The 24,398-nt window shown below is 40.5% G+C and overlaps 1 protein-coding gene across 1 annotated transcript; it reads right to left on the bottom strand.

Annotated features, from left to right (window-relative positions):
- Positions 1-520: 520 nt before the first annotated feature.
- On the bottom strand, positions 521-19,027 carry lpin1a (lipin 1a). The gene is made up of 23 exons (XM_029458046.1): positions 18,839-19,027; positions 15,901-16,101; positions 15,621-15,716; positions 11,098-11,194; positions 10,783-11,005; positions 9,445-9,519; positions 9,147-9,239; positions 8,855-8,969; positions 8,112-8,340; positions 7,530-7,682; positions 7,329-7,422; positions 6,602-6,801; positions 6,341-6,434; positions 5,880-5,949; positions 3,781-3,873; positions 3,557-3,621; positions 3,291-3,429; positions 2,510-2,658; positions 2,226-2,312; positions 1,843-1,995; positions 1,418-1,532; positions 1,133-1,236; positions 521-1,020 (listed from the first exon to the last, which is right to left on the bottom strand). The coding sequence occupies exons 2-23, from the start codon at positions 16,090-16,092 to the stop codon at positions 852-854; spliced, it is 2,805 nt and encodes a 934-aa protein (XP_029313906.1). The 5' UTR covers positions 16,093-16,101; positions 18,839-19,027; the 3' UTR covers positions 521-851.
- Positions 19,028-24,398: the final 5,371 nt, after the last annotated feature.

Below are 24,398 nucleotides of genomic sequence, written 5' to 3'. Positions count from 1 at the left end.
ATTGTATATATCATTTATGTTATATTATCAATTGTGGAGGTTGTGGAGGCGATCTGGCAGGGTAGAGTCTCTGCGGGTACTGCAAAATCATTTCTTATCTAATTTATATGGCGAGTCTTTACATTTTAGTGGACTTCACTCAATGTTTAAGTCAACCTAGGACAGCTGATATTTTGAAACAGACTTTTATTTTTGCATAGAATAAAAAAAAAATACAAATGTCTATCAGGTGACCCAATATTGATACCTGACTATATAAGCCATATTGGTGCAAAATAATAATAACTATTATTAGAACGAGTTAAAGGAATCTCTCAGGGAGCAGTTCTGCAATGCTGTGCGTTGTCTATGGAATGCCTTCACAAATCTAAGTGTGTTTGTGTGTGTGTCTGGGAGTTAGTGCACTTGCAAATGTTTGATATGTGAGTTTGTGTTGAGCACTCAGATTCTCAGTAAGTCACTCCCTAGCAGCTGTTAAAATTCATCAGGGATTCTTTTGTTCTTTGTTCTCTCCTCCCCCCCCCCCCCCCCCCCCCCGACACAGCAGTCTTACTTGTAATGAACCCTTAGGTTTGCTTGTGTTCTCACTGTTGAATGATGGCAAGGTGGTTTGTTGATGTGGGGTATTGAAAACACATTCATTTACTTTCAATCAGTAGTCACAGTTACTTATCTTAAGTAAAGTCTTAGATCCTTGAAGGAGCCACAGAGCGTCATTCATTCATCAGGTACAGTTCTTTGATCAGGTGTTTCTAAAATAATCCTTCACTGTGAATCTAGGCTGCCGGCTTCACAATGAATTGCGAAACTACTGACCACAGTGTGGTGGGACGCAGCGTGAGGGGGTTTCCTCAGCTTGTCTCAAGTGGTTGCGGGTCTTCTTCTTGCTGGTTGGTGCCATCAGGAAGTTGTTTGTTCCAGTAGCACTGGTCAAAGGTGTCAGAGCAGGGGAAGTCTGCCCCCTCATTTCGGGCTAGGAGCGGGAAGACATGGTCGACCATCTCGCACAGACGCACAAAGCTGAGGCGGAGACACACAGATGTTTACGGACTTTAACCAGACAGTCAAACATCTGTATACACAAGACAGATCACATGGATGAAAGTCGAGTGAAACAGAGAATATAGCTTACGAGGAGATATTGGTTTTGGCATGCTCCTGCGTCAGCTCCCCCTTTGGATTGACAGTGAAAATCCGGTTCAGAGGAACACCGACCTCCTTATAGGAATACACATCCTGAAATCACACGTACACAAACGACCAGCATCACTACCAAGAGCAAGAGGTACCAACAAATCATGTCATGGCTGAATATAAATAAGTGATTTCAAATAATGCACACAAATGATTACTATTATAAAATGTTCCATGTGAAATAAGACCAAACAAGTTTGCAACACATGTGCAGCTGTCTCACCGTCGCTCTGTTGCCAAACGCAGCGTAGAAAGGCTCAGTGTTGGGATAGAACAGTTGCTTTATGTCTGTCAGACACTCAATCTTAAACTTCTCTGGTTTCTTCTCAATCACCTCCCTGCACAACATGGCATGACATCAAACACATTGTACACCTCCACTGGGGATTAGGTTTTGAAAGGGTTTTATTAGCTAAGAGATTAAAAAAAAGACTTAGTGAATGGAAATCCCTAAAATTACAGTTATAATATTTGTATGTGACCATTCATTTCTATCACTGTGTACACATATACATAGCAGCTACTGATGAAAATGATCATTTATTAATATTATTCAATACTGTTTCATATTTTCAGTAGTGTTTTCAAGGCAATATGAATTCTGATTACTCCAACGTAGCATCTTTATACATGTGGTGTGTGTCTGACCTGTGCAAGGCAGAAAAAAGACTGCTGGGGCTGAGCAGCACCGGGCCCACTGGCAGCATGGTTCCCCTCTCATTGACCCAGTGCAGGTAGCCTCGCGTCATATCAGCCATGCCAATAGCCCTCGCCGAGCAGTACATGAACTTATATCCATTTCTGTGACAGAGAGAGAGAGACGGAGACACACACAGACAAAGCTTGTACTTAGTTGTGCACTCTGATTTAAATAAGGAATCAATATAATGATGATAAGCCATTAAATATATTTCAGTTATATAACAACAAATTAGTGTCATATTTGTATAATAAAAGATGATTTAGCCAGATTTCCTTAGCTTTAAAACAACACTCTGTACGCAGTGTGGAGATTGTAAAGTAGCACTCACTGGCTGACTTTGTGGTAGAGCCGTGCGATGCCCTGGTGGGTCCAGTCTTTACCCAGTGTGGGGAGGATGTGACCCAGAGTGTCTGACCTGCACAAGAGAGGCAACATCACACAATCAATACAGACACACTTAATTACTGCAAATAGAGACAAAACACTAAATCTGTGTAAAGCCTGCCACCTGCTGGTGAGAAGCTGAAACTGAACTTCCTTCTGTTACAGGCTGGTTTGTGAATTTGGTTTGGCTAATAACAATGACGGCGAGACTTTCTTGCTTTCCGTTACCTGGTGATGGTTCCATCTATATCGGAGATAACTATTTTGTCATCCCAGGTCCAAAGATAGATTGTGCCATGACAGCGACAGGTGCCCTGGTACTGAGTGGTCACACTGAACACCACATCATTAGGACCCTCCTTCAGCTGCAAGCTAGCCTGTAAACACACACCCAGGCACACACACACACACACACACACACACACACACACACACACACACACACACACACACACACACAGTGCACAAAGAGGCAAGAACAGACATTTACAGATTGAAAGAAGGACGATTCAAGCTTTTTCTATTCAGTGTTTGGCTTGTTATATAGTCGAGGTAAGGGAAGCATGCAATAACACAACAATGCACGGGGAATTCTTCTCAACAAAATGTTACAATAACATATTTTGTTTGAAGATACACTGAATTAGGGTTTTCGAGGTCCGAGGCTGTGAGCATTCTTAAACTGCTTTGCGCCCCCCTGCAGAGGATATCCTCCCACTTTGAAAACCTCTTCACTAAATGTTGCCAACTATCCTTCATCCCAGTGTTTGCAGTGGCACAGAGTGTAATCCATAAAGCCACATGTTTCCATTCTTGGTGACCATTTTAAGACTGAGAGCCACTGGTCCAAGGGAAGACAACGTATCCTAACGGTTATGTAAGTAATTTATGTATTTTGTCCACATTCTTGATTTAACAGAGTGTGCAATATGTAATAAGTCACTACAGAGCTTCAAAGCTGCCATAAACTAACTTGAGGTCAATAAAAACCAACTGTGGTAATACATACCAGCTGCTCTGAGGTGAGCCGAAGAGTCTTCTTATAACAGACGTTGCCTGAACTCAGAAGGAGCTCTGGCTGGCAGGATCCTGACGCCTGATTGGACGATCTGTGGTCCTCATCACTAGAGGATGACTCATCCTTCATGCTGAAAAAAATCAAAGACAATCAAGTAGCTGAAACTATGAAAACTGATGAAAATGGGTGTTTAGAGAGAGAGATGGTAATTTAAAAAACAAACAAAATAAAGCTACAACGTGTCTGTGTGGAGTCACCTGTTCACTGAGGGCATCGTGAGTGAGCTCTCTCCACTGTCTCCTCCTGCATCTGTCACTGAGTCCTAAAGTGTACAAAGGTCAAAGGTCACAACTGGCTTATGGTTGCATGTGAGGAACAAATATGGCCCCCAGAATCTACCTCCTGTCCCTTTCCCCCTTCAGACACTCTTTAATGTGTAGATAATGAGGACCACCAATAATGTGTGTGTCCTTGTACTTACTGATTTGGAGTCGCTGTTCCGGCTCCTCCATGAGAACCACCAGCGTCCTCCTTTCTTTGGCATCTTCTCCTTCATAATGTTCTCCACTGAGGCCTGGAGACAACCATGCAAATACAACTCAAAACTGACTGAAAATGTAACTCAAAACTGACAGGAAAAAATAATCGAAACGAAGCAAATCAGAAAATCCAGGAAAATCCATAAATGAATTAACAGAAAGAACTCACAAAAATAATAAAGTGAAGCACATTTCAAAACACACTGAACTCCAAAAAAAGGCAAATGACACACAAACAAAAACCTGAAAGGAATAGACTTGTGAAGATTGTGATAGCAGTGGGAAGAAATGCAACAAGACAAACAACAAGAAGGAAGAGAGAGAGAGAGAGAGACATATATATATAGAGAGAGAGAGAGAGAAAGAGAGAGAGAGAGAGAGAAAGAGAGAGAGAGACAGAGAGAGAGACAGAGAGAGAGAGAAGAGAGACAGAGACAGAGACAGAGACAGAGAGAGACAGAGAGGACAGAGAGAGAGAGAGAGAGAGAGAGAGAGAGAGAGAGAGAGAGACAGAGAGAGAGCGAGAGAGAGAGGAGAGACAGAGAGAGAGAGAGAGAAGAGAGAGAGAGAGAGAGACAGAGAGAGAGAGAGAGATGAGGAGAGAGAGAGAGAGAGAGAGAGAGAGAGGGTTGACAGTGGTGGGAAATGATGGAGAAAAACAACAAACAAACAGACAGACATGCCCTGACCAACACCCAAGCAAATCAAGAAAACATCGTACAGGTTGGGAAGGGCTGGAGCCAAACAGACCAGGGAGGCAGTATGAGAAGAGGCCAAAAGCAGAAAACACGTAACTCAAACACCAACACTTAGTACACACAACAATCGGATGGATGATGGAAGAAAGAACATTAGAAAATGAAAAAAATAAGAAAAAATAAGGAGGGGGATAAAGACATGACATTATTAAAGTGTTAGGAAAACAATTAGATTAAAAACCATATTTCACTGTGGTATAAGAGATTCCAGACTGAATATCCATAATAATGCAGTAAACTTTGTCCACCGTGGTTAGTGTAAATAATCAAATATCTTATCAAACTGAACAAAAATAGTTGAATATTGATTATTATGAGTGCCAGACAAATGTGTGCACACAGTATCTGCTAGTATTCGGTACTTTTAGTACTTTTTCATGAAATACTGCGAGGACCCTGGCAAAAGACAACATTGAAGTGACACATCAGATTAGGGAGCATTAATCGTAATTAATTGCAAAATGCTGAGACAGTGCTGTACAGGAGAACGTGATGCAGGGGGCTGCAGAACACTCAAAGACACCAACAAATATAATGCCACTATAATCACATTTAAAACACTTGGGTTAGAGACATTGTTCTGGATCAAAAACAACATTAAACAACAAAAAACAAACTCCATTTACTGTGATGGAAGGGGCTCCACAACACATGACACAAGAGTGTGTCACATGGCAGGTTTGAGCTTTATTGACAAATGGTCATGACACAGCAACGACACATAACTACGTGGATATGTGATACGATGGAACTCCAGGAGGAGTGCAACATACCATAGTTTGCTGAGTGCAGCATTAACAGGGACATTTTATTTGTTATACTCTACAAAAATAATTAAAATAAACCGAGTGTAGCGTAGAATAGTGTATAATAAGAATGTAACTGAGCTCATTTAGTACAATTTGAGGCGTACGTTCTACTTGAGTATTTATATTTCATGCTAAAGTACTTTATACTTAATTTTAATTACATTTCAGAGAGAAATATTGTACATCTTACTTGTGATTACTATTTACAGTAACATTTTCAGATTTTAAATACAAAACAATGTTACAAATAAGATACTCAGTAGTATTCATAGTACTACAACATGAACATGCTGTATATAATAACATAAAACTGGGTCCATTCTGTTGCATAATGAGTACTTTTACTTTGGATACTTTACATTTAGATGATAATACTTTAACTTAAATAAATCTGAACACTTCTTCCATCACTGATGCCATAAACTCATCACGTGACACGTAGTATATATGTGTGTATCACTGTGGTGGTCTTACCTGCGGCAGTGGTTTCTGAAAGACCTGCATTGCCAGCATGACAGGGGCTGCTGTGTTCCAGTTGTAGTACCTGCAACAGATGACAGACAGAGCTATAAGCTCTTCTTTACACCTCAGACTTCGACATGACAAAGACAGCTGACATATTTCATTCTAAAGGAGAAATAATGACACTTATTTGATTTCTTGCCGAGAGTTTAGGAGTCGTCAGTAAGCAGATTGCGTTACTTTAAGAGCATCGCTGTTTCTCCCCTTTTACACTCTTTGTGTTAAACTATGCTACACAGCTGCTGGTGCAAACTTCATATTTACCGTATAGACATATGAGACGTATCGATCCGCTCATCTAACTTCATCCATAACGTCAAATGCAACTTTGAAAGCTAAATCTTTATTGCAGCATGGTGCCAGTCTAAATGTGTATCACACTCTGGTATTGAATATAGTGTAGCAGTACATACTTGTTTCCTATCTTGACCACCAGGTTAGGATCCTCGATAATAGAAGGGTTTTCAGAGAACTGCTGGTAGGAAATTGCTCTCTCCTGGAACTGCTCTGTGGCATTAAGCACACACACACACACACATACACACACACACACACACACACACACACATGGTACACACAGAGGTAAGAGCACACACAGATTCACAGACGTGTTTTAAAACGATGAAGATGAAAACTAGCACTATCATTGCCTGCTTGCACACTCCATGTCCTACCTCTTGTGATCTCCCTGTTGTCAGTGAGTCCTCCGCACAAAGAGATGGTTACATGAGGGAGGTCCCCTACTTGGTCGGACAAACTGTCAACGCCGCTGTCCATCCCACAGCTGCCCACTGACTGTGGGGATTGATTAGCGCTCCGTACCCCCATCATCATCATCTCGGAGTCGCCTCTCATTGAGCTACTGCCTCCGTCACTGAGGGGAGAGATAAACACAACGCTCTAACAAACATACGTCTCTGAAACATAGTGTTGTGATGGTGTGGGTCAAATAAACACAAGTCTAAAGTGCCTTAAAGTACTTAAAAGGTTTAGAAAAGCAGCAATAATAATGTTCAGTCAACTGCGGCCCCCACAATATTTAACTTGAATAATTCATTATTGTAAGTGTTTACAATGAGTCAGACTGAAAGCTCATCTGGTCAGACTAGAGAGTAGATGATGAAGTTGAAAGTCACTTTGTTTGGATAAAAGTGTCAGCTAAATAAATACAACACAATGTAATGCAGTGATGTTTAGCTATAGCCACAAACATACTCAAAAAGTAACTGATTACTTCTGAGAAACAGGACAAATAAAGTGTCAACCCTTTTGAATCCTGCTGAGGACCCGCATGGAGGCCGCCAGAGGGGGATTTACACCACATGAAAGCCTCTATACAGTAGCTGTGTGTATAAGGTATGCACAAACATGTTCGGTACACGTTTATGTTTGTTACTGTACCTTTTAGGGAAGTAGAGAGCAGCTACTTCAGGCTCCAGCTCTGTAATGTCATCCAGGTATATGCCATCAGCACCAAGGTGTTGGCTTCTTTTTTCTAATAAGAGACAATATTACACATCATCAGTGACGTGATAATAAAGCATACACCTCTTTGAATTAAAGAAAATCCTTTTGTACTGTTTGAGAGAGAGGCCCTGATACCTTTCCTCTTGGATGGTGAATCAGTTGTTCGGGTGGGACTTCCTCTGTTCTCGCCTTCGTCAAGATGATCAAGGAGAATCCTGGGAGACACTGAGCAGGCTGTTAAACCCTCCATTTCTGCACATAATGGCTCAACACTCTCCTCCTCTCTCACTACAGGGAAGAAAAACACACAAAAAACTCAATTATTGCCTAAAAACAAGCTCATGGGTCTCTGATACATGAGGTTATATTTTGCACAATGATTCTGCATTTCTACAATCGCTAAATTCACAACTCGAATCAGGCTGTCAAGTTGATTTATGATTCATCCATGGAGAAGTGGAGATCCTCAAGGCACATCTGATCCATACGGGAGTCACATTTGCATTTTTTTTAAATACCACTGGAGGTCACTAAAGGGCAAGTGCTGCAAGTCTGTTAGCAATACTGCACATGAAAGGCATTTAGCTTGATAATTGAGAAATAATACAATATGCCTCATTAACGATTAGTTAAGGCTGTAATGTCATTCTTGCCACTTGTGGAGAATACTTTGCACATTAGAAGTAATGTTCTCTTCCATATAACTACCATCCTCACCTCCAGCCCTGTCCCCAGTCTCAGTGCTTCGTCCGACCAAGTCTCCATTTTTGTTTTCTTCAGTGTCCTTGTCCCCATCATGAGCAGCGGTCTCCCCTGGCTGGGGAGCATAGAGAGTGGGGGAGGGAGATCCAGTGTCACTGATGGCTCTGAAGTGAGTGCTGGAAGACACCGGAATGGAGACTGCTGTGGCAGAGTCCTGCTTCTGGTGGGAAGTCAGGAAATCTGGCTATAAAAGAAAGAGAGATCAAAGTTGTTACAACATTTTCCTTTGTGTGTGTCTTCAAGTGTGTTTCTCCCCTTACTTGACTCATCTCAACTTACTCCTCAATGTTGGGAAATACACTTATTTGCTTTCCTTGGATGAGAAGATTGTTAGCATAGTTTAGCTTGAAGCACTAGAACACTTGGGAGGAACAGCTAACTTGTTTCTGTCCAAAGGTAACAGAATCACCTAGCACCTCTAAACCTAGCTACTAAACACTTTATATTACATATACATACGTAAAAATGAAAACTCTCCATTTTATGGTTGATTATGTGTCTAATAATGTGAAACAATGAGCTTTAGAGTTGCTGGTAAGCAGACAGGCTAGTTGTTTCCAGTCTGCATGCTAAGCTAAGCTAAAAGGCTGCTGGCAGTAGCTTCACACTTAACATACAAACTAATATTTCCCAAAATGTTGTATGTATTAATGCGTGTGTGTGTGTGTGTGTGTGTGTGTGTGTGTGTGTTAAGATACCTGGGCAGCTTGTGGCAGCTCCCCCCAGGTCCACAACATCTCAGGATTGTTTTTGTTCTGATTGGTTAGCTCTGAGTCGCTCTTTGGTGTTGATGACCTAGAATCGTCGGGGTTGCTGGGAAAGTGGATTTAGATCAGTTTTTACTCCATATTTTTACAGATCTTTAACAAACTTGAAATATCATAAAGAAATCCTAATATATATACATATATACAATGTTTTTCCTGCAAACTGTGAACCTTTCCTTCATTAGTGCATTATTTCAGGCTTCAGAGAGATAAAATGTGATACCTAACATGGGAGGAGAAGTGAGAAGTCTGCTGAGGACAAGAGATGGACAGACCACAGGGTGGAGGGACGGACAGAGTCTCCTTAATCATGTGACTACAGGAATATGAAAAGACACAGACAAACACAGAAAAAGAAGAGACAGTGAATCATGATTGTTATCGTCTCAGAAAAACACATTTGAAATGCTTTGCCGAAATGTAAACAGAATTTAAAGAAGAGTTTACTCGATAGTTAAACAAGACGAGAATAAGTTCATCATAAAGTGTGTATCTGTGTGTGTTTTGTGTCAATGTAATACCTCTGTGAACCGATCCATTCAGTGCTGGGGTGTATGAGCGTGTTGGCTATAGACCCCTGGTCACCGTACACAGGTCTGAACACAAACACACACAAGCGTTGAGATGACACACACATTTCACAACATCTGCACACACCATAGTATCCAAATACACTGTAACCACACGTAGTAAGTGTTACGCATGACATGAGGTAGACACACATTCTTTCATGTCTTTAAAAGGGTTTTGGGAATTTTCGTGAGTAACTTCTTTAATAAACAGTAATTATTTAAAAGAGACAGAGACAAATGTGGGAACAGGAAGAATCCCTGGAGCGCGTCTCACAAACTGAGCTGGTTTTCAAATGACTTCACACACACATACGTAAACACAAACATGCACACACACGCAGACTCACCCATGATTTCTCATCTCCCTAAATGGTTCCTAAGCATTTAATTTGAACTATTGTTATGATTTTACCATATTGAGATTTTAAAATTGATCCTGTAAACGTATTTTCTCAATCAGCTTCTTTCTCTGATCATTTCACAGGAGATATATCTGTTATTCTTACCTGAGGCTGTACTTGGGGCTAAATGCTAATGTTAGCATTACAATGCTAGGATGCTTATAGTTAACAGTTATAATATTTACCATGTTCACCATTTCTGTTTAGCGTGTTAGCGTACTAACCTTTGGTATTTAGCACAAAGTACAGCTGAGGCCAGATGGAATATCATTAGTTCTGCAGGTACTGATACTTTGCTAGAAACTTGGACTTGACGATGGTGCTAGATGTTAAGTGGGGTTAGCACCATTTTCATTACAACTCATCCTAAGGGGGACATTATTGTTTGTAAAAAATGTCTTAACATCAATCCAATAGCTGTTAATATACAGTATTGCTATCTAATGAGCCACACTGCTATAGAAGGACACATCCACAGTGTGGAGAATGTCCTCAGTTTAAGGGTTGTTTGTTCTTTTGATTCATGTCGTGGTAAAGCACATGCCCTTATTCAGATAGATGGAAAAAACCCTTACACACTCATTTGTGCATGAAAAGCATAACCACACATACACAACATACACACAGTCTCTATGCTTAACAAAATTATTGGCAGTGGTTCATCTATTTCACAAACAACATTGTGACTGCTGCAAAGGTTGTTTACCACTGGAACAGACTGAGTGGCATTTAATAACCCCCCCCCTCTCTCTCTAAACTAAATGACATGGATGTAAGGCCTACTGGAAAAAGGTATTTTTTTTGTTTTCTGTCAATCTTTAAATCCTTAAATGTTCAAACTGAAACACACAATTCAACAATCTACCATGTACACACACATACACACCTGCTGTCACCCCCTCTCTCCTCATCCGAGCTCAAGTCAATAGTAAACATGTCCTGGTCCTCTGAGAACTCTTCCTCGCTCTCCTCTCTCCTCCCTCCTCCTCCTCCGCCGACTGCCTCTGGTCGTGGCTTCCTCCTCCTCCTTCTCCTCTTCTTGATTATCCCGCCATCACTTTGCTGCAGTCCCAGGCTCTGGACAGGAAGTGCACAGCAGGGGATGGTGTCTATGTGATGTGAGAGAGTAGCATGAAAACTGTTTAAAAAAGCACACACACATTTTGCATATTCCCAAATTAATTTTTTCAACAGGACCTACCATGGAGACGAAAACTGCCCCTGCCCAGCTGTGACTCCATTAACTCCGCCCCCGTTGACATAATGGGTGACGTTGCTAGGTAGGACGGAACTACTTCCTGTCAACACAGAAACATGACATGAAAATATGAGGTCATCGATATTATCCAATTATTTACTGAGTACTCAAACTAAAATGAACAGTGTTTGATGTAAAATAATTTTAATTTGGCGTGGAATCATCAAAGTGAGTGCGAAGATAAAGAATCCACAGCCATGCTCCGTAAGGCTGCAGGTGCTTTAAGCTAAATGCTAAGACTGGTACGGCAACATGCTCACAATGACTATGCTAACATATGTTAAACAGGCATAGCCTAATGTTTACCATATTAGTTTAGCGTGTTAGCATTTGCTAACTAGCACAAAAGTGCACAGGCAAGTGAACTAGTAGAGTAGAGTAGAAAGTAGAAATTGTGAGGAAAATTGGCAATAGATGAAAAGTCAGGGATCATTACAATCATTAGGCTTCATTCACTGGAAACCATGAATGTCTCTACCAAATTTCATTGCAATAGCTGTTGACGCCGCTAGCATGGCTAATCATGCTACAGCTACGGCTGATAGTAAAGTCAATCTATTTAACAGTTGTTCAGATATTTAACTTAAAACCCTAAATGTCAACGTGCTGGTGCCCCTAGGGGAAATGCAAAGCAATCCATGTAATATCCATGTAACAGATAATCAGTTATTCAGAGATAATTCAGTCTGGATCAAAGAGGTGGAACAGCCAATAGATATCGCCATCATTGGAGCCATGCAGCGATCTTAAAAATAAATAAATGCATGGATGTTATGCCACAAAAACAGTAGTAGTATTGTGCAGTGTTGCTGGTTGATGATACAGATTTTACCTACTCTATATAAATCTACATAATCTGGTGGGAATTTGGGTTTGAGCTCAGATTAGTAAAATAACACAGATTTTCTCATCACAGTCTAACTGCAACAACTATGCCAAAAAGATACATTTAGAGCCAGACAGAGACTGCGGGAAAGATAAAGAGATGATCCAGTTTGCAGACTGACACATGTCTTGCAATGCACGCGTCATGACACAGTCCAGCACAACTCAATTCATTTTGATGGGATTGAAAAAGGAGTTTAAGGATGTTAAATATGCCAGGTCACATCTCAGAGCTCTAACCTTGCTGGAAACATCCACCCCAGAGCACCTTTAATTAATTTAAAGGTTTTTTAATTAACTAATCGATTAACGTAACGCTTCCTCTCAAAACTAGATGTGTTATACGATGAATACGATTTTCTGCACTAAACTGAAACTGAAGTAAAATATGCAACATGTAAGACTTCTGTTTTCAGATGGACTGTCTTTTGAGACTAACCCACTTCACTCATGACGCAGATCAGCATTTGTTTATGCACTGCAAAAATAATCCAAATAACTACATTTAATATTCTGTTTTCACCTGTAAGGCATTTCAACGTACATTTCCACATGTGGGTTGTATTCCCACCGCTATCCGGAGATTCCTAATGTTCTAGTCTGAAGATTAGTTTGGTTAATGTTTCCTTTGCAGGTTCTACTTGCCAACACACAAGCCTCAACAAATCCTCAAATACAACTTTACCCCCTGAGGGACAAAGACGGAGATTATAGAGGGGGTTGGGGAGAAGAGGTGCAGAAGATTTGGCTTGATGCCAAATAGTTCCTTATTAATGTTGTTGATCTTTTTCCATTCAAAACTGTGAGACGTCATTTAGACCGTTACTGGCAGACGGAACAAAAACACTGATGGAAGATAAATAATTCAAAACGGAAACAGACCAAACTATGGCAATCCTCAAGCTGCCATATCTGACAGTATTTCATCCAGTGCATGTTTAACTGTGCTGTGCATTATATGTTGCATGTGCTGCCTGCCTGTCTGCACCTCTGTGCGTCTTGTTTGTCCTGCTCCTCTTTCACTATCTGTATGTCTGTCTGAGCGTCTCGTCTGTCTTCTCGCCTGGACAGCACACAGATCAGTGATTGCAGTCTCAGTGCAACCGACTGTAGGGAAGGTGAACTTGGCAGAGCTATAAATAGCCCTGTGGTTTTCCACTGTGCGGAGCAAAAGTTATGTCAAGGAGAGATTTTGACACAAGTGGGACAAAACACATTTGCATATATCTCAGTTTTTAGTTGTTCATTGAAAAAGCGTTGGAAAGGCATTAAATCAAACTATTATATTTTCCCTTCCATTAAGGACCGAGGCATTACAATATTCTTGCAGGACCCACTCTAAAGATCGCCCTGCCATGGCACATATCAATTGAATAACTGTTGGAGAAAAGGTCCCAATTTACCAAGAGACAGTAAGTAATAAAAGCAGAATTTGACTGATGTAATCCCTCAGATTATGAATGAGATCTTTTCAGATTCATTCCTAACTCGGACCCATAGCCAACTCTCATCATGCTCACCACTCGTACTTGTTTCCTTCAGACGAGTGCTCCCCCTCGTGCCCCTGACCTTCCAACTTCCTATCAATCCACATCACTTTACAGAATCAGTCGTCAAAACAAAAGGAAATGTTCCCATATCAGATTGTATTCTGCTCTATTTGCACATACTTCCGTGTAACATGAGCTATTACGGCTGCTTGGCAAGCTATTTAGCTAGGACCTTTGTGTCATTATAATAAATAATGATGTATTCTACAGAAGAAGAACAGTGGGCAAAGGCTATGACATTGTTAAGTACTTTTCCCTAATCCTATACATACACAACCAATACTATTCAGATTGTCAATGATATTGTCACAATATTATAGGACATCAGAACGAAGGGATTAATGAGTGATATGTTTTCTTGGTGCATTCTTTATGTAAAGTGCTTTATGGTGCTGTAAGTGTAAGGACTAAACCCTGAACTCTGGTGCTGATACCTGCAGATGAGAAGAGTTGGTTTGCATTAGAAAATGCTCTGTGTGTTTGTTTGTGTGAGTGTGTGTGTGTGTGTGTGTGTGTGTGTGTGTGTGTGTGTGTGTGTGTAAACCAGCTGACTGACCAGTATCTGTTTACGCTTTCGTGATGGTTTATTTCCAGGAAACTAAAATCCTGCTGGCGGACAGGATGCCACAAGGGGACAGAAGTTCTTGGTCTCTTTTGTCCTTCATCTTATATTTCCGCTGATTTGCAGAATCCGCATCTGCTTTTGTACAAACAGTATCTCAGATCAGAAGATTGTTTTCCAAAATAGATACGACGTCATTGTCCACTCGTCATTTGACGGATACGGTCGTCCATCTCTATGCTTGGATCTGTTTCACCGTATGATCACAATTCTTTCTGTTTTCTTTCTTCTCTTGCAGTCTCTTCCATCCTTACTCCCTGGTCCTTTCTCTTCTTACTTTGTTATTGTCTGCTTGTCTCACTGTGCTGCACTGCTTGAATGGAGTTGTTGCTCTAAACATGCACTTGCACTGCAGGGTTTTAATGGATCAGGCTTATTTATCGGTAGAACACATTGCAGTGTGCACCTTCTGGCATCTTGATTAAGTCCAAATATTAGTTCTGCCATGACTAACTTTCCACAGTTTTAGAATCCAGCATCAGAGCAGTATAAACAGCTGTGTGGTGTCTTAGCGATTAATACTCTTTCAAACTGTACTTGCTGGTTCATGTCATCTTTTACCTTTTTAGCATATAAACTCACGCCGAAGCAGGCCATTGCGTTATACAGCCAGACTGTTGTTGAAAAAGCCTAAGATATAAGATATAAAAATATTCCTTTATCTATGTAAGTTTATTTAACATAAATGTATGAACAGCTATGCTTCATTCCCAGTTGCCAAAGTCCCCCTGAAGTAAATTTAGTTTTATCTGCGCTGTGTGGAACCTTCTGTTAGACATAAAAATTGTAAAAGTAGGTCCATCCATGTGAAATAAAATCACTGTTGGAGAAACTTGGTGCTCTTTCTTCTGGCTGCCAATGTTTTGAATGTATCTTGTTTGCCTTTAATGATACAGCATTTTATGATCTTGGTACAGCCTGAGATCAGGAAAGGGGGAGAGAGAGAAGGGAGGACATAACACAAGTTGGATTCTGAACCCGGGCCGTAAGGACTCAGCCTTTGTATACGTGTCGCCCGCTCTACCGGGTGAGCTACCAGAGCGCACAGGATCTTGATATCTTAGTCTCATTACAGACACCTTAAAACAACAAAGGGTTGTTTTAAGGTGTCATTTATTAAGTTATTCTGTCGCCTCTGTGTGTGTAGAGATCTTAACCTGATAATAAAAACGATATGTATGTGCAGATTCATCAGTAAGTGGTGAAGTTAGTCAGTTAGTACTACCACAATGAGAGAGGGAAAGAATTGAAAGTATTCTCTATGACCACTAGTCCAATTCAAACACTTTCTAGTTTATTTCAGCCTTTACGACCTTCATGTTAGTACAGAAAGTTATGTTCCATCCTGTATGTGTGTGTGTGTGTGTGTTTACTGACTCAGAGTAATGACTCTGTCAATCATTACTTACCATCGTGTTCTCAGTCTCTTTGACGAAGAAGGCCTCTCCATTCTCTCCCAGCTTCATGTGCAAACTCACCGGCTCTCCATTAATTTCTATGTCCACCTGCAGGACAGAATAATAATCCTTTAGCATGTTTAAACCTCATTGGCAAAAATCATTTAGAAAAATAGCTTTTGCTTTTGTGTCAGAATACAGGTGTGAGCAAACAAAACTACACTGCACATGTAGATGAAAAAGAAAAGACAGAGAGTGAAAGGGTGAGGGAGGCAGCACCCGATAATCTCACCACTTTCTCGCGGGACTGCAGCACCCCCATCTTGCCGAAGCGGACGTGGAAGGGGGAGCACTGCAGGGAGCCATCGGGCTGCCGGACCACGATGACATCTATACATCCAGACAGTGTTGCAGGGTTGAGTCCCCTGTATAGCTCCTTGACCTGCACAAACATCTGGCCCGCCAACTGACCCACATAATTCATGGTCTGTAACTGGAGACAGACAGGGAAGGAAAAGAGGGGAATAGAGATTTTTTGTTAATTATTTAATTATCTTTTTTGTCCCATATATAGGGTTTTATTTACATTTCAGTCCTTTAACGTATGCACAGCATCAGACTAATGACCGTTAATGGAGCTATTGGCTGTCGAACATCAAACTCTTGACAGATGTGATGTTCTGTGTAACCACAAGGCCTCCCTTCCTCATTAAAAAACATTATTGATCCACTTACTTCAAATACTGCCCACACAGGCCAACCTTGCAACCTCAGCTGAAGCCATAAATAAAGACAGCGTGACGCTGCTGAGCATGGGGATCTTTGTGCTTGTGATTGCTGTTGGTATGTGGGTGCATGGATGTGAAAACATCTTGCTTTTCCAAAAGAAAAACGTGTTTAGATGTCTTTTTTTGTTTTGTCAGTTGAAAGAAATGCTTAAATAGAAACTGAAAAATGCCTTTTCGTCTCTGTGTAAGACACGAGTAATCATGTGGTGCTGTGCCAGTCCCTCTAATCCACAGCCTCTAATACGCTCTGTCCAGAATGCCAAACACGGCCCGAGAGAGACACACAGGCAGGGAAATGCACTCACTGCGCTGCCAGTTAGGTGGTTGTTGATTCGGGGTCAGAGAGAGAGAACAGTATTCAATGCTATTATTAATACTTATTAATAGATAAATAGATATTTCAGTCTTTCATACAAATACTTAAACATAGAAAGACTTTAGGAGTATTTACAATGTACATGTTGGACTACTTTACACAACAGCCAATGGGAGCAACTGCAGGTATGACATCAGTGACAATAAGTGGTAAACATATTTTCATAGAGTACTTTGTAGAAATGTATGAAGCCACTTTTCATCTGTTGTGCAACGCAAGTCAATTATGTGCCTGATCATGCCAAACCCATCATTATTTATTCAGCAAACTGCGTGCCATTAGTTTCTTTAGCTTCAAAACAAGAGTGAAAGTGTTGCTAATGTGATACACACACACGCACGCACACACACACACACACACACACACACACCCACACACACACACACATTATTAAAGCGTGCCAAGGTAACAGATGGCTTAATGTTTTGGAAGACTATGTGAGAACATTCGTATGACGAGGATGTCTTGTTGAAACCCATCAATTACTGTCAATTAATCTCTAACGAACCAGCATGATTCTGTTGTATCAGACACTCAACACAGACGTCTTCTGACCAGCCCACACTGCCAAACACAATACTGTTATTAAACCAATTAATACACCGAGTCCAGCCTGAGCCTTATGGTACCTCTGCTTAAATCACATTATTACACATTGTATTTAAACAAAACTGTCACATGTACTTAAAAATAAACCTATGAATACAGGAACTCTTAAATAACAGCTGTGTCGGCTGGATATGATTGACTTCTCTGTCTTTTGACAGGAAACATATTTTCTAACTCAAGTGATATCTAATCATGCAGACAGTTTTGCTTTCACTACAGTAGAAAGTAGTTCCAGTTTCTGGAAAATAGAATGTCGCTTAATGCTTTGTACACAAAAAGTAAAACTACCTGCAAGTCTAGATAGCAGAGTGAAATTATGTTAGTATTTTTGTCATGTGGGTGATCTGACCCTTTAATCTCTTAGTGTGACTTATTGCTCAATAACTGGGACTGGGATTGTTTGACAATGATTACATAATTATGTGAACCCATGGTCTTTATTTTCTTGGTGTCACAAACACACACACACATGCACTTGTTCATGGACATACCACAGACCTGATATCACTGTCAACATAGACCACGTGCAAATATATGGGCCCATGCATGCACGCACGCGCACACGCACACACACACACACACACACACACACACACACACACACACACACACACACACACACACACACACACAGAACTGAAGCCTCGCCCACTCTTCCAAGAATTCCCTGTGTAACAGCCAATCACAACGCTTCCCCATTATATAATAGCCAATCATGAAACAACTCATAGGTCAGTCAATGTAATGCAATGCGATTTCTGTATGTTTTTTACTTAATAAAACGAGACAACAGTAAAGAAAATACATATTGTCAAAATAAATGGCACGGCACGTGGGCAACAACAATCAAAGCTTGCAGAAGCTTCTTTATTACAGTAAAAGTTAGTCAATATACAAGTCCAGTGTCACGCTCACTTCAGCACACACAGTGAGATCACCTCATACACACAGAGTCAGAGAGAGGTGACAGAGAGGATGAGGGATTTACACACAGATTATGGTAATTATCCAATTAGCCTAGATCAATTTAATGTGACTGGAGCAGCAGTCAGACACTCTGGGATTACTCACTGTTAGGCTACAATTAGAGATCATTATATTTAAATATGTTTTATTAAATAATATATATATATTTCTAATTATTTATGTCCTTATTCTCTATGAATAGGCAACATAAAAGAAGGAGATGAAAACAAATATGATGAAGCTGAATAACAAACATGAGGTTGATGATGTGAGAGTAGTATCATGTGTGGCCTGTGAGGCGACATGTAAACATCTGCACGAGGGGTGAGGCTCTGCAGTCTGCACCGGAGCTTCATTCAAACAGTCGCACACAAAAATACGCAAAACCGACGTTATAGCCTCTACTTAGCAAATGCTGAATAAATATGCTATTATGATGGTTAATATGTCCCTAACAGCACGTTACTGTACAGTCCAGCAGTCCTACTTACATTATATATTAATGTCGCTCTTCGCACGGAATCTTTACGCCATCCAAATTGTCCCCCACAACGTCCTCTTCAGTGTTAGTCTGTTACGTGTCAGTCTGCAGATGAAACATTGTCGGTAAGGCTTTCCTCACATTTGATTTGGACTTGTCTGCTCGAGGCTGCTTCGCTATTTAAACGCAGTTGAAATATTCCTCCCACCACCAACGGACTGTAAAAAACACAGCGATCCGGTTGGCTGAGCCGTCACTGACGTCACACAATGTTGACTTAAAAACAATTTCCTCTTACAATTAATGTATTATTTATTAAATATAGTAAGATTTATTATGATTGTATGTGATTTATACTATTTCTGTATTTACTATTCACACTTAGCTACTACTATCTAGGATTTATAAATAATATTGAATGGCTTTATACAGGTATATATAATGGTTAATACATATTTAAATTGTACTTTTTAAATCAACTATAACCCCCTTTTGTTTGGTTGCCCTGTGACCTTCTGGAAAAGAGCTGCAGGGCATTTATTCAAGTTTTAAGTGTTTTTCTGGAGTTTGGATATTTTTATCTCTGTCTCAATCAAGGTGGATGATAAAACAAATTGAAATTGCATTCTCTATTATTTGTATTCCTTTGCTATGAACAGAATAGTAAACAGCATGTGAAAACCCAGTCACCAAAGCGACACACTATGAAGTACATAGTAACAGTCTACATACAGTAAGACACATATTACAATATCAGATTACACAGAGTTGGCTTAATCTTAAAAAGTACACGCAGAACAGTTTATGTTTGGGCATACATGTCTTGCTATGTATAACTTAAGAGAAGAGCAACAGTAACAAGTTAAAAAGGTATCTTGTTCTTATTTTAATTAAATACGAGTATGTGGAGCAGAGGAGACAAGAATAGCAGTGACATTAGGAAGACTTGAAGGCATGTGTAGTTGAGCAACGTACTTACTGTCTCAGTTTTCCAAATTTAAATCTCCCCACCTGCCATGACACATTGAGGCCAGACCAAGACATTGTTCATTATTCTTACTACGTTTCTCCTAAATGGCAGATTACGCTGTAGCAAATCAAGAATGTAAAGCTTACGCAGTTTTTTTACCTCAATGTAGCATAATGCATGTTAAGCTTATCGAACTGTTATGTAGAAAGATACCCCATTAACCACAACTCTGCACCTGCAACATTGTGCCATATCTTTGTGAAATAATGGGGACGTTTTATTCTGGTCACATGTGAAAGGAATAGATCAACATTTTAGGGAATTCCCTTGTTTGCTTTCTCGCCTATGCCTTTAGTTGAGAATATTGATACCAGGCTCCTGACAGGAGAGTAGTATTGATCTTCTCATTTTAACATTTCTGTCAAACTATTCCTAAGAGAGAGAAAGTTCAATGTTATTTGACACATTTTGACGTCTACTGATAGCAAGTAAGTGTGTTGCATGTACAGTATATAGCCGACATTATGTCATTCAGTAGTGTAGTTTCCTCTTTATGCTGACAGATTAGAAATGTAAGAGTTAGAGACATAGAGAAGCCTGAGAAGAATATTTAGTCTTTGCTAGAGAACTCATATGTACATGTACTGTACATATTTAAATATGCTCTTTACAGAAAGAGAGGAAGGTTGCAGACTGACGGAGACACAGACACTGTGATGGTAAACAAGAGACGAAGAGATGAACATGTTAACAATAAGAGACGGACGCAGAGAGATGAGTTGACTTACAGTAATAGAGTGCAGAAGAGTACGATGATGACAGAACATCAATCACATAAACCAGAGCAAAAAAATCTGCTGTGTGACGGCAACGGGCAAACCAGACATGCTTAGATCTGTTCCAATAAACATACAAATGTTCACTCACATTTAACAGCTATGATGCTGCAAGAACAAAATATGTTCTGTACTGTAATCATATTATGTGCAAGGAAATCCTGTCATCAGTGTGTTCCTGGGATTTATTTAATGCATGGCCTCTAAAAACAAACGTCCTTCAGTGTAACAATAAAGTTTTGCTGCTGCACAAACAAGCACAGCTGATTCTGCTCCACTAGACATTAGCAGAACATAATATCACATTGTACAATGTTTTGTGTTTTTCTTACTCACTGTTTACTAATTGTTCTTGATTCCTGTAGTCGTTCATTATTATGTAAAATGCTAAGAGTCGAGCCAGGACACAGAGTTCCCTCTTTAGAGAAACAAACACAAGCGTCTCAATGATTCCAAGAACCAGACCCCCCTCGTTCCAACTTCTCCCGCTTCTCTTTTTTAGAGAGTTGTTATTCAACACATTCACACACACACACACACTCACACACACCCATGCACACACCCATGCACACACACACACACACACACACACACACACACACACACACACACGCACACGCACACGCACACGCACACAACTTTCTCAACATGTGAGCACTAAAAGAGTAGGTGGAGCAGCTTTCGAGGAATGTGAGAGAATGGGTTTTGTGTGTGTGTGTGTGTGTGATTGTGTGTGTATGTGGGTGTGCTGCCACTCAACATATACACACATTTGCACTGTGTAACTGTTGTGCATGTGTCTATTCACTTTGTCAGAGTCGCTCATAGACACGGACGCACATACACACACATGCACGCACACGCACACACACACACACACACACACACACACACACACACACACACACACACACACACACACACACACACACACACACACACACACACACACACACACACACACAATCAGCACCAAGCAGCCAGAGAGGGAACACAGACACGTGTTTGGTTTTCTAAGAACTGAGTCATTCATCGGGGAGCAACAAGTAGCCAACGAGAAGGAGAGGGGGAGAGGGGAGAGGGGGAGAGGGGGAGAGCAGGCTAGAGAGAGAATTTGCAGAATGTTAATGTTTGTGGGAATGTGTGCCAGAGACAAAAGGTTGTAGAGGTGTGACAGTGGAGAAGAACTAGTTGATTTACAGGTTGATTTACTGAGGCTAAGTAAACCAATACTACTATCTATATACAAGTCTAATGCATTTTAAATTGAAATACAAATGTTATTTTATATCTAATTATATATATCTGCTATGTCTTTATTGTGTCCCCTGCTTCACTGTTTTCACTCATTGTTATCCTTTAAAAAACATTTTGATGAAGTTAGTTGAGGAGAAGGATATAAACCTAGTATATTGTTTGTATGGTAAATACGGTTAGCTTATCTTAGCATGAAGACTGGAACAGTGAGAAACAACTAACCTCCTCAGTCAAATGGTAACAAAATCCACCTACCAGCACTTCAAACTATTTAATGAATGTTAAATCTCATGTGTTTAATCATAACATGCAAAAGCCAAAGTTGGGCTAGCTGCTTCCACTTGTTTCCAGTCTTTATGCTAAGCTAAGCTAACTGGCTGCAGCTACATAGTTCATGTAAAGATCTCAATCTTCTCATGTAACTCTTGAAAAGAAAGTGACAATGTATATTTCCCAAATGTCAATTACTCCTGTAAGACTGTAATTCAAATATAAGCTAAATATGCAGTGTGCTGCACTAAACAACCCTCAAATGATGACTGCTCTTTGATATCTTTATTTCCTTACTGAGTTTAACCTCATTTACTTTTAGAGCTGCATGTCTTTGAATTCAACAGTGAAAGAAATTAAAGTTCATGTGTGGCCATGTACTTTGTTTGTTTATGAATGAGTTAGTATGGGTATGTGTGTCTGTCTGTTTACAGTATGTGTGTGTGTGTGTGTGTGTGTGTGTGTGTGTGTGTGTGTGTGTGTGTGTGTGTGTGTGTGTGTGTGTGTGTGTGTGTGTGTTCTGGGTAAAAGGTTGTCTACGCTCCAGCTACCGCCCTGCAGTGTACCCTCATTTCAGACACGTGAGAGGGAGAGAGAGAGTGGGTGGTTTGCTGAGACAGGGGTAGCCTGATCTCTCCAAGAAACTCTCTCTGCCGGTCAACAATGCATTATTTTCCTAACAGGCATGCTCTGGGGCTATAGAGGAATCTAATTAGCCAGACATGACTGATTAAATCTTTCTTACGAATGCCACAAATCGTGTTATGACCTAAATAAACAATGCAGGTTCAAACATCTGCCTTATGGTTTATAAGTAAAAGAGCATCAGGGCTGTCTATCGTTCTGTGCTATACATTGACCCCCAAAAGGACATTTTCCTCAACTCTTCATCTTTTATAGAGAAAAAAGCACATGCTGTCCATGCGGCCGACAAATCCTTTTACATAATGTGGAGTAGTTATATTCCAAGGGTTATTAGCGCCGTAAACTAAGCCACCGTTGTGTCTATACATATTGATATTGTCTGTTTATCTTTAGCAATATGGAACAGGTTGGCCTTGCATTAGACCAGAGGCAGTGAGCAATAACGTTTCCCAAATGATATTGAATATGCATCATTCTAATTAGAGCATAAAACACAGTGTGGGATGCACTGCCTGACACAGCTCCATCAGTTTATGTTTGATCACTATTAAGATCATACATCATCAATGTAATTCACAGAGTCTGAAAAGTATGGCAACTTCAGGCAGATATAATCTAAAGGAGGAGGAGGAGGAGGAACTGTGGAGGTGCTTGCCTGAGCCCACATCGCCACTCACAGGCCTCTGCATGGTGGGACTGTTATGTCATAGGCTTGCTTTGGTGTATGCTTTAATAAGTACCCATGTGGGCTTGAGGTCATGCAGAGCGATATGAGCTGTTGATCTAGCACATGGATGTACTGCACACAAACTCTATGAACTGCACTGACAACTGGCTTAAAGTACAGCAGAAGGACACAAACACAGACACACACTTTCTCTCACAAATACAAACACACACACGCACAGAATGAGCGCGACATTCGATCACAGTGTTTTTAAGGACTCGGCCTATATTCTAGGAAAGCAACCGAAGACCTTGGGACCGGTCAGGTGGTCTCTCCTCACATCCATCTTCCTGCCTCTCTACATCTTCACACAGACCCTCATGTCAAAGTCTTACTATTGCAGATTATGCTCAGTAAGAAGTTGTTACAGTGAACTTCTTGAAACTATCTGTGTGAATGCAATTCCATCATTTCCCTTAGAAATGCTTCCACCTTTCTACATAGCTGTTATTTAGCTCAGTATGTTCTACCATACATTCCTGTCTTACATGGGGAATCCAGGCCGTAATGGTGCTGAGGGAACTTTCTGAGTGTATAAGTAATCGGGCAGTAGTGCCTTGAGCAAAATATGTATTGGCACATTAAAAATGAAAAAGTACAACATAATTGCTTTAAAATCATTGCCTACCAGTCTTTCTAGAAATGTATTCTTGAATGAACACATTTCATACAAAAATAATGATTTAAATAGAAAATATATATATTTTTAGTTTTGTTACCCAGGACCAGCTGTTGTTGAGGCTGTCGTCCTCACTGCTGCTGCGGAAGTCTTGCTCTTGGTCTCCCTTGTGGGTCATGGCTCCATGTCTTGACAGATGCAGAGGGCGGTTTGAAGACCCTACTCTCCTCATTCTGAATACATCTC

The sequence above is a fragment of the Cottoperca gobio genome, chromosome 3, assembly GCF_900634415.1.
Source record: "Cottoperca gobio chromosome 3, fCotGob3.1, whole genome shotgun sequence".
NCBI lineage: Eukaryota > Metazoa > Chordata > Actinopteri > Perciformes > Bovichtidae > Cottoperca > Cottoperca gobio.
This window is presented reverse-complemented; position numbering and strand designations above follow the sequence as displayed.